Source organism: Haliotis rufescens, unplaced genomic scaffold, assembly GCF_023055435.1.
Source record: "Haliotis rufescens isolate VD_foot unplaced genomic scaffold, xgHalRufe1.0.p SCAF_22, whole genome shotgun sequence".
NCBI classification, from domain to species: domain Eukaryota; kingdom Metazoa; phylum Mollusca; class Gastropoda; order Lepetellida; family Haliotidae; genus Haliotis; species Haliotis rufescens.
In genome coordinates, this window is record NW_025963913.1 from 877095 (window position 1) to 889429 (window position 12335).

At 42.9% G+C, this 12335-nt stretch overlaps 1 protein-coding gene across 5 annotated transcripts in view; it reads right to left on the reverse strand.

The window, feature by feature from the left end:
- Positions 1-12335, reverse strand: part of LOC124116616 — a 72119-nt gene that overhangs the window by 44063 nt on the left and 15721 nt on the right. For 3 of the 5 annotated variants that reach the window (XM_048401396.1, XM_048401397.1, XM_048401395.1), the window contains exons 7-10: positions 8393-8644; positions 7707-7895; positions 7384-7521; positions 5015-5116 (exon numbers count right to left, since the gene is read on the reverse strand). In XM_048401396.1, coding sequence (XP_048257353.1) covers positions 5015-5116; positions 7384-7521; positions 7707-7895; positions 8393-8644 — 681 coding nt within the window. The remainder of the gene's footprint in view (positions 1-5014; positions 5117-7383; positions 7522-7706; positions 7896-8392; positions 8645-12335) is intronic. The other 2 variants (XM_048401399.1, XM_048401398.1) reach the window with 2 other exon arrangements.

Here is a 12335-nt window from a genome sequence, read left to right on the forward strand (position 1 = left end):
CAGGGGTAATCACATCTCCATTTGCCTTTGAATACCTGTCACCAAAGAGATGCATGGGTAACGCATTTTAGGGACACTGTGAGGAGAATTCTCTTTGCCCTTCCAAGTTATGACAGACAAGAAACACCAAATTTTATGGTGTATGGTGAACCTAAGTATTCAAATGTATAATCATGTAATCACATTTTGGCATAAGCTTACCTAGGAAGTTGAAATGCCAAAATTATCACATATACTGTACAATTATATACACAAATACACAATCAGAAATCCATCCTCTTATCCATAGCTGAAGTTGTTTAAAATGATCTTAAGTAATGTTTGGCAACCACATGTTTACAAAAAAAATCCTCAACACCGTGGTTGGTCTCAAAGGTTGACAAGATTTTATTAGATCAGTTCATTCAAAACTGGCAATGTAGCATTCACAGGAGTTCATAGGGAGTTTATTATAAATACTTTAAATAACTATCAGAATTTGAAAATTATTTACTCCTTCTTAGTAACATATCTTTGCTATTACTTAGATTCAAAACCATAAACCATAACCTACCTGTTGAGACTGGTCGGCGGAATAATGTGCCACGAGAAAACAGACTATGTAAGTTTTGTGACTCTCCTGCAGTTGGTGACGAATTCCACTACTTGCTTAAATCTGAAGCACTGCTGCAATCCAGATGAACTCTTATACAGAAAGTGACCAAATTTATTTAAATAAGAAATATGCTGACAAAAAATTCTATTGGAAACCCAGAAAAACCTGTCGCAAATTCTTGTCCATCCGTCTGAGGTTATTAGAAAAAAACTATGTGTATATAAGTACCAATCAACTTGATGAAATGTTTATATCAATATGTTGTACATTCTATATATCTCGTGTACCACCATTGGTGGTCTTTGTGAATAAATGCTGTAAATGAGTGAGTGAGTTGGGTTTAGCGCCACTTTTAACAGTATTCCAGTCATATCACGGCGTGTCAGCTTAATGTGGGAGCAAAGCCCGAAGTGATGCAGGTCTCAGACGTTTACCACTTCAGTGAAACCCACGAGCACGGGTATGGTGCTGACAAACCTAAAAACATAATCGGGGCAAACCGGGATTCGAACCCACAATCATAGGTTTCTGGCGTGCCCAAGGGACGCAACTCTGCACAGCGAATTGCGGCGCCTTAGACGCCTGGGCCACCCGTGCCCCCATATAAATGCTGTGAAGTGAGATAGTCCAGGAGTAGGCAACAGATGGAGATGATTCTAAGAAAGAGTCATGGTAGACTGTCTGCAAATCTCTAAATGAAAAAATAAAATTCTTAAACAGTCTGATGAAATTTGATGATTAAAACAACCCAAAGCAGAATAAAATAAATAAAACCAATCGCCCAAACGCATCACAGCAGCGGCCATGGTAAGCCGATGCACGTGAGTTCCGTGCAAATTGAAATGCACATGCGTTCCCCCATTTCTTGCCTATAAATATCCACCCAGATCGGATAACATTCGTTCGTTATTGAATTGCTATAACATGCCAAGATTGACAAGAAATCAGACTCCAAGCCCCTGGACGATTGCAAGCTGGACAAACCGCCTGGCAAGTAGCCATTGCATTTCAAGTCCACGTAAGGACCATATACAGGCTCCAGCAACGGTACCAGACCACCAACACTACAGATGACCGACCACGTAGTAGAAGGCCAAGGGTCACCACCCGACGTCGGGCTCGTCAGATTGTGCGACAGCATCTTCGAGATCGCTTTGTTACTGCTGCAGAAACTGCTCGACAGACCACGGGGACACACCAGCGACATATTAGTGCGGACACTGTGCATCGACTATTGAAGAGCAGACACCTCCAGTGTCACAGGCCCCACCGAGGACCCATTCTGACACCACGTCATCGCCGGGACCGTCTTCAGTGGGCAAAACAGCACCAGCATTGGCGCAACTAGCAGTGGAGAAGAGTCGTCTTCTCAGACGAGAGCCGTTACTGTATCTCAACAGCAGATGGCAGAGAAAGATAGATAGAGAGAGAGAGAGAGAGAGAGAGAGAGAGAGAGAGAGAGAGAGAGTCTGGCGACGCCGTGGGGAACGTTATTTGGATGCTTGTGTTGGTGTGTTGGAGACTCGTGCGGTGGTCCGAGCATCATGGTCATGGTGTGGGATGGAACTGGTCTTGCACAGAGGGTCGCCCCTGGGGACTTCCAGAACATCTGTCCAGGGAGAGGCAATGGTGTCACAGCAGCGCGGTACATTGATCAAGTCTTGAGGCCACACGCCACACCTCATTTGGCACATCGCCGCAACCAAGTTTCAGCATGATAACGCCCGTGCCCACACTACGAGAGCAACAAATGACTTCCTCCAGCAGAATGTCATCAGAACCATGCAGTGGTCTGCCCTCAGTCCCGATTAAAATCCCACTGAGCACCTTTGGACGGCTGAATGACGTCCGACCAAGGTCGACAACTGCAGCTGAACTGCGTCAGGCGTTCCTCAGAGTGTGTGCTCAAGAGCCTATGGCCTTCATCAACCGCCTCATCCATTCCATGTGTCGATGTTGTACGGCAGTCATGAATGCACATGGCAGACACTCGAGATACTGACTTGTGATGCCATTTTCTCAGAGACTAGTTTCACTTTAAGAACATTTGACACTTTACTTTGAACCTTAATGATCAGTTTTGCCAAGTTTCATCTTTTTGATATGTCTCAAAGTATGTTTACAGTGTTTTGACAAATAAGGTTTCTCACATATCTATCCATGGTGACGTTTCTTTTGCGGCTCAGTATATTATTGACGGTGACGATGCAATACAACATAGAAAATGACACAACAAGTATCGAGATATTGAAAACCTACCTGATCAAACCAAGAACTTACTCACTGCGCTGTTAAGCACTACACTCCATGAAAGGCAAACCAATCAAATTCGAAAAGTTGGCAAAACTTCTTGGCACGATCTTAGATCAACAAATCACTTGAAGCCAACATTTAGAATATGAAAACAGATGTCATGAAAACATGAACGTATTGCGGGCAATTTCAGTTGGACCTCTACAAATCACTCATCAGATCACAAATAGGCTATGGTTGAGGGACATCTGCAGCAAACACTGTCTCGAGCCGTCTCGACAGAATACATAACAAAGCCCTTATACTAGCCACAGGTACAGCAACTGGTACTTCACAAGAAGCAGTACAAGAAGAAACAGGAGAATTCACATTAAAACTGAGAAGAGAACAGGCAGTATTTTCGTTCAGGGGACAAACATAGAACCCTTGGATGAAACAATTTGGCAAGACAAAAACACCCGAGAAGAAGCCCTAGCTTGGAAATAACCCCTATGATAATAGTACCTGAACTCATCCGAAATTGTGATGAAATTCAGCCACCATAAAGCCACTACAAAGAGTTACGCCCTCCATGGACTTTAAAAACTCCCTTCATTGATTCATTGCTTCAACATCATTCGTATTGATCCTGCTCATCTTACATTTGTGATTTTCTTGATTTCATTCATCGTTTGTGTATGAACAACCGATGGGGCGTAAGCAACGTGCGCAGTATCTATGGGATATTGGCATGTTGGAAACTGGCAGAAGTAAGCGTGTAGTGGTCAGGACGTTCAATGTTTCACAGTCTGTGATTAGCAGACTATGGAACCATATCAGGCTAATTTAGTATGACTTAAGGGTCAGACGGTTAGGAATCGTCCACATGCACCTCATCTCTATGCTCGACGGGCACATTAAGAATCGTTATATATACAACAGACTTCAATGTTGTACACAAGGTCGAAACTGATTTCAGATGAGTCACTTTCCACTTCCTTGATAGGCGTGGTCGTGTCTGGCGACGTCGAAATGAACGTAAAGCCAATGTCCACCTGAGACCTCTTGACAGATTTGGCGATGGGGCTGTTATGGCGTGGGGTGGCATAACTAAGACTGAGCGAACCCCACTCCATAATGTGCAAGGAAGGGTCACTGGACAGAACTATCGGGACATCACACTGACACCCTTTGATGCCCCGATTGCAAGGCGTGCGGGTCGACGGTTTGTCTTTCAGGACGACGACGCCCATGCACTCAATGCACGAATTGTCAATGCTCATCTCCATCAGCACAACATCCATAGAATGTCATGACAAGCAATGATCTTAGACCCTTTCCCCTTTTGAACACCTCTACGAAATAATAAAGACATGTGTGCATCGTCGACCACATTGACTGAACTTGGTCAGGCTCTATAAGAGGATTAGGGCAGACTCCCTCAAATCGCTACTAGAAAACTCATTGATAGTGTGGCTCGTCCAAAGTAATGAATGTTTGACAAATTACTGATCCAAATACGTCAATTCCCCATCTTACCCCTATCGTCTTTCAAGATCGTTGGCGGTCACAACATCTACTGTCACACTTCACTACCAATAATGTGTTTCCAATTCGTCCGTTACTATCATACAATTTTACTAGAAACTAATAAAACATTTTGGAAATTTTAAGCTATTTAAAATACGAATTTAAACCCAATTAAATTTAAGACGTCTTCTGTCTCATTTGAAATCACTGTGAAATTATTATTTATTACTTATTTTATTTAAAAGAATTGACTCGTTCAGGCTTTGTGCAGGCTTTGTGCAAAAACAGTTTACGGATTTAAACAATGTGCACACCTTGTTTTTGTACCGTTAAAACCTCCATAAACGCAAAATAAAAACAATATTTGGTTGGTTTACAATATGTGGGATGTTTTGCCACCTGTCATCCTACATGACGTAATATTAATTAAAAATGGTTTCAGGCTGGCTGTAACATTTGAGCATACATTGTATTTTAACTACACCTAATGTTATATAATAAGACATTTGTGGAAGGCATTTTTTTACTTCCCACATTAGTGAGTGAGCTTTGAACAGGTGGAGCTCTATGAGCAATATTTCCTAACGAACGTGTCAATAATCATGACTTACATATGGCAGGAACAGAATCCGTCTACAGACATGGAGTTCTACTCACGGATCTGACACGTGGGGCCTGACCAGCCCTGGAGACAGCCGTCAGTGCACCGGAAGTTGACGTCACACCCGCTTGTACAGTGACACTCACGTGAAGATGTTGCTGAAATATGACATCGTGTTACATCTGGGTTTAACACACTTGACACACTCTTCAACAACTTAGCCATTTCAGACGTTGTTAAAATGAAATGCGCAAGAGTTTTGAGGAAATCAACGTGTATTATATGCAAATGGACATGTGGAATGCGCATCATGGAATGTGACCAGTCTCCATGTATAAAATCGGCCGAAACATTGCGGGCTCAGGCGGAAAGCGGGTGCGGACAAAAGGCGCGGACCGGGCGAACAGTCCTTTCAGGGGAGGACGAGCATGGACCGAGTTTCAACTGCCTCGTTGACCAGTTTAGCTTGCGGGTTAGCACCTGACGGCGCTATCTTCGTGTCGTTTGGCAAGCAACGGCCAACTCAGAACTGGCATGGGCCTATCCGGTAACGTGTTTCTGACTTAAAACATGTATAAAAGTCAAGTATACCATATTTTGTATTATACATGCTTCTGTCCCATTAGCACTGTATAACTACTTCACATTTACTTCACAGATCTTCGTGCCGAGCTTTGCGTAGACACGAAGGATTTCTGGATTCAAACGTAGCCAAACATGGCCAGTATGGATGGGGCTGAATCAGGATTTAGGTGAGTATCAGTGGAGCTTAAAGAACCTATCACCACGTCCTACAGCGGGGCACAATGGCAGGTGGTCGCTACATGGATAACATTCTGGATGTGCGCGTGAGACCGTATGCTGGTGCAATCGGACCGTACTACATCCTCATGGACGATAACGCACGACCTCATCGTGTGGGGTGTTGCCAGATGCCTACCAAGAACAGGAGACCACTGTCTGCATGGAGTGTCCAGGCCGGTCACCAGACCCCTCCCCTATCGAACACATGTGGAACGGGCTACACATCACCCTCTAACGGTGCCCTGTAACTCGGCAATGCTCTTCCTGAAGAGTGGATTTTTTTTAAACCATCCAGACACGTATTGGGAGCATATAACTGTGCAACACGTGGATCACATACGTGTTACTGAGAGTAGTTTGTTTGGACAATGAATTAGTTTTTGTGATTTTTTTGACGTTTCAGTTTTGGTCGAATACTCTCATTTTGATGGGTGATCTGACTAATTATTGGTCACATGTTGGCATGTTTGTTGGCATTGTGTGCCACTTGACAATGGACTTTTGTTGATTCCACATGCAATATTGTCTTTGGGTAATTCAACAGATTCACACTTTGACGGACAGCCTTGTAAATTTGTGGTTCTTGGCAAATGTTGAGTAGTATATTTCATATGAGAGTTACTGGGGACCAACCACTGATATTCATATTCTGGGGGCGGGTGATTGATATAATGTATGGAGACGAGATAGCATTTCAGCTACAGCTGCAAAACCATATACTAGTATTTTTTAATTACAACTGTGAGTCTAAATATTCTTTAACCAAAAATACCTTTCAACAATATATTTTTGTGTGGCAGATAATCTGGGTTTTTTTCAACAGTTTAAAGAATAACTATTTTCTTGTGCTATTTTTATTGACAGGGAGTCACACTGTGCCGGAAATTAATGACGTGTTTCTTTTGGCTTTGCAAGCAGCAGAATCTTTGCTACGACAGAGGTGTTTCAAAGTTAACATTTTGGTATCAACAGAATCGGTAGACACGCTACAGTGTCTGAGTCTTCGAGTAACTAGGGACAAACCATTGATATTCATATTCTGGGGGCGGGGGTTGGAATATTGTATGGAGACAAGATGTTATTTATGTAAACTTTGTTCTCTCACGTTTCTTTCATTGTGTCAGGCAACATGTTTGAGACAAAGTTAAGATTGAACTGACAGCTAGTAAAGGTCGATGTCTTTATTCCCAAAACAACCCTCAAATAGTGATAACAAGTGACATTGTAACGTTTCTTGTGTCTTAACGACAGCTATGGATGTTTGTGGCTGAAATATTCAGAAACTCTTATTTTGTAAAACCAAAGATTCTTTCCCGGGATTTGATAAAAGGTCTTTCCATAATTTGCCACATCCATCTAAATATGTTGATTTGCAAAACGTGCTCACCCTATGTGTTTTTCAAGAATTATTGTGATTTGTGTCTACCCACACGGATATCCTCGTTTTCTTTCTGATACGTAATTTGTCATATCCGATCCAGCAGTTTTCTATGGAACATTGTTAAAAGTGTTGAATAACGGTAATACATAACCCTTTTAGGAATCAAATAGACCTAACTTTCTCCAGTGCAAGACTGGTATATAGTTACATTCATTGGACTCTGACCCGATGTGTACTTACGTTCCTGACAGTCCGCCCCAGTGTGCCCGTCAGCACAGCCACTCTCACAGTGTCCAGTGTCTTTGTCGCACACCTCAGATGTGTTCTTACACAAACACCAGGAACTACAGCCAGGCCCGAAACTCCCGTCAGCACACTCTGCAAAGACGTAAAAACATATAATAAGTATTTTGTTGTCACTGAATAGTAAACATATTCAGTTTTATCACATTACAATGATTACCGAAGAAGTAAACTTCAACTTCCACTCACATGGGTCATCATTATAAAATATTTATTTCGCATGTGTTCCTTCATATAAATCATTCATGTTCTTTGCTTACCATATATTTCCACTTCACAGAGATTGAGAATGTATTTCGAGCCGTTCAGTGTTGGCAGACGAACAGTGACACGTTGTCCACGTGTAGGGGTGTCACAGCTGATGCTGACAGGGGAGCGGGGAAGGTGGGACTTGTCCTGTTGATAGCAGGGATGATCGTCTACGCGTACAAAGAAACCTCTCATTCGTTCTAGAAACAAACAATTAGAGATGTACATCAATGCGTCAACACGAGAGTATAACGTGGTAATCGGCTGGTTGAATCGACAATTAACTGTTTCATGTGGAGACACGTGCATTAAACGTCAAATAGACCACTGATGGTAAATGAAGGATTAAGGTGTCTCACCGGTGTATGATGATACTACAATATGTGGTATAGGCTAGAGATGTTGCTTTGAAGGGCGAATCACAAACCTGAAAACCCCTTTGCCAAGTAAACACTGCCCGATAGCATGGCTTTTGCCATGCAGGTCTGTGGTAATTCAGTGTGATTCAGTATTCAGCATATATGGATTTGAATGATCCACAAAAATTGAGGTAGTTGTGGATTCACTGACAGCATGCTGTCCACAGAGTGTTCGTTTATTTCGGTTTTCATGTTGGTTGAATATTATCCAATAGATGAACCATTCCTAGAGGGGTAAGTCGTGATTCGTTACTGTAGAATGTGTTAATAATACTTGCGTCTATTTGAGAAGAATATTGTGAGATTGGTGATGAGGTGTGTCTCTCCCAGGTCCACTGTCCACTCGGCGGGTGGCCGGCCTGTCGCGGTGTGTGTGCAGGTCCCTGACCAGTAGCTGCTGTTGGTCACACCATCCACAGCCAGGGAGGAAGTCTTGTTCCCACACACGTCTTTCTGGGCGGCTGTACTCGCCCACTGACAGTCATTGACAGTGCTGCTTTGTTCTGTTGATTTGTTCAGAGCTATGTTCCCTGGTAATAAACATATTGTGTGTTTTATTGATTTCGTTGAGATTAATTTTTCAGTAAAGCAGTATTCTACCAAGAATTTGGAAATTACTTGAATTCTGATGGGGCAGGTATTATATCACAACACCAATCGCAGGCGATTTTTCAGTAGTATCAACATTGGAAGCGAATGTTTCCAGGAAAGTACTTTCTTCTCAGTCATTGTCATTAACATTTTAAAATACAAATTATTTGTACACTTATAGGTTATAAATTGCAGATCTGCATCACTATGACATTCACAATATGCGAGATAATACCTTATGTGCAGAAAACAGGATAGAAATAGACTGAGAAAGTGTTATTCGTGTCCTGGCCACCACAGAGAGCATGCCACATTGAGCTCTTCTATTTCACAAGCCGATTATGAGGTCACATTTTCTACGTCACAATTAGAATGTAAGCAACGATCCACGCCGTAGGACTGACCAGGTAGGCTGCCAGCCTCATACATTAAGTCGCCTCTAACGTCCAATTCTAACCCACAGGTCTGCGTCACGTCAGTAGTATAGGACAGAACACTGGTAGGCAAGCCAGCAGGAGTGATCTCCCCTACCGGAAGTGCCGCCATCTTGGATGCGGAAAGGGGGCATGCTGAGTATTGCGTGCGCATCCAAGATGAACAAACCAACAAAACAAACGCCACAGGATTAGGGGCGTCCCTGTGATTTTTGTGTCAGGTCTGCATCACGTCATAATAGTGAAGCGCGGTGTACGTAGAACCAAATCTTGCGAGGTTTGCTCTTTTGTCTACAGGAGCGCCCACTTCACGTTGGGTTACTACACACTTTCAATGTCTGTTTTATATGTGAGTAAAGCATCATGATGTTAAAAACATTGTTTGACCACATGGAATAGCATCCAACTTTGTGTTTAGCCTGGTATCGGCGTTTCCTTAATTCAGATCGACAACCCGCACAAAACCTGGAACTGAACCAATGCTGCTTCTCAATATCCTCACTACCACTTTGAAGAATCTCACATTCATGTTTCATATTTTCTTGTTTATAATAAGAAAGTTTACGATTTCAAAATGCACCATGTCAACCAAATATGCTGAACCTTTTATCATGAGGGATACATTTAGGAGGTTCATTCTTATTTGTTTGTGATAAATGTGGTTCAGCAGTAAATGCAGCCAAAAACAACAGTTGCTTTATTATCCAAAATTCAGTTTGAGAAAGACAAGAATTATGTGTGAGTAAAAACAATTAAGCCACTATTTGACACATATTCACCATAACTTGTTTTACCTGAGAAACATATCCTTGATATTTCAGGATTGATTTTTATATTCATTTAAGTTTGAATCGAAAACCGATGGGCAAACTGTATCAATCCGTGTATTGCCCATATGATTACTAGAGACATTAGTTTTTATTAAAAGCTGTATATTTATAATGAACGAATTTGGAGCACATTACAACAGGTAATGAGGTATGAAGTAGATGTTATCATCACAATGATCTTGAAGAACGATAGGAGAAAGGCGAGAAGTTTTATAGTTCACGTTTTTTTCATCAGAAGTGGGTTACACCACCACGATTTGTCAAACATTCATTCCAACGACGAGGCATACTGCATATTAGTCTCCCAAAGGCGATTTGAAGGACTCTGGCCCGCTCCTCTTGCAGCGCCTGACCAAGTTCAGCTTACATGGTTGGCTGCCTACGACGTTGACACATCATGTTCCAGGAGTGTTCAGTGGGGGAAAGGTCTAAGCTCATTGCTTGGCATGGCATTCTATGGATGTTGTGCTGCTGTAGGTGAGCATTTATGATTCGTGCACGGCGAGCACGGGCGTTGTCGTCCTGAAAGACAAATCGTCGACCCACATGGGATAACAAAGGGTGTCAATGTGTTGTCCCTTGAACAATATTGTGTGGGTTCGATCAGTCATAGTGATGCCATCCCACACCATATGAGTTAAGACATTGTGAATATGGTTTACACTGACATCTGTTGGCAATGTGACGATAATAAAGGGGTGGCACAACACGTTGCCATCGTGTATGGAGATGAGCTGCATGTAGAAGACTTCCAATCGTCTGACCTGTAACTCGTACTAAAGTAGCCCGATGAATGTTTGTAGTAATTTGATTCACCTTTTGAGATTAATTTCATAGGGCCTGGCTTCGGATCAATCGATCCTGTACTCTTGTCGTTGATCTCCGCCCTGAAAGGGGTTAAATGTCAACATTTTGAGTTTGCTGACATCTGTTCCGTCGTCTGCTAATCACAGACTGTGAAACAGTGAACGTATTGCACGCTTACTTCTACCAGTTTCCAACATGCCAATAGTCCATAGGGGCTCCGCGCGTTGCAATCACCACATCGGTGGTTCATACATAAACAATAAATGATATCAAATACATCACTACTGTATGATAAGCTGAATCAATATGATTGACAGAAATAACGGTCCACAGAGACCGACGCACTCAACAATATTCCAGCTATATGACGGCGGTCTGTATTGTTTTTGATTGCCTGGCATCTGCGTCAATCGAAAATTCTATTGGAAACCCAGAAAAACCTGTCGAAATTTCTTGTCCATCCGTCTGAGGTTATTAGAAAAAACTATGTGTATATAAGTACCAATCAACTTGATGAAATGTTTATATCAATATGTTGTACATTCTATATATCTCGTGCACCACCGTTGGCGGTCATTGTGAATAAATGCAGTGAAGTGAGATAGTCCAGGAGTCATGGAAAGAGTCATGGTAGACTGTCTGCAAATCTCTAAATGAAAAAATAAAATTCTTAAACAGTCTGATGAAATTTGATGATTAAAAAATCCCAAAGCAGAAAAAAATAAATAAAACCAATCGCCCAAACGCATCACAGCCGCGGCCATGGTAGCCCGATGCAAGTGAGTTCCGTGCAAATTGAAATCCACATTCGTTCCCCCATTTCTTGCCCTATAAATATCCACCCAGATCGAATAACATTCATTCGTTATTGAATTGCTACCACATGCCAAGATTGACAAGAAATCAGACTCCAAGCCCTTGGAAGATTGCAAGCTGGACAAACCGCCTGGGAAGTAGCCATTGCATTTCAAGTCCACGTAAGGACCATATACAGGCTCCAGCAACGGTACCAGACCACCAACACTACAGATAACCGACCACGTAGTAGAAGGCCAAGGGTCACAACCCGACGTCAGGATTGTCAGATTGTGCGACAGCATCTTCGAGATCGCTTTGTTACGGCTGCGGACACTGCTCGACAGACCAGGGGGACACATCAGCGACACATTAGTCCGGACACTGTGCATCGACTATTGAAGAGCAGACACCTCCACTGCCACAGGCCACACCGAGGACCCATTCTGACACCACGTCATCGCCAGGACCGTCTTCAGTGGGCAAAACAGCACCAGCATTGGCGCAACTAGCAGTGGAGAAGAGTCGTCTTCTCAGACGAGAGCCGTTACTGTATCTCAACAGCAGATGGCAGAGAAAGATAGAGAGAGAGAGAGAGAGAGAGAGAGAGAGAGTCTGGCGACGCCGTGGGGAACGTTATTTGGATGCTTGTGGTGGTGTGTTGGAGACTCGTGCGGTGGTCCGAGCATCATGGTCATGGTGTGGGATGGAACTGGTCTTGCACAGAGGGTCGCCCCTGGGGACTTCCAGAACATCTGTCCAGG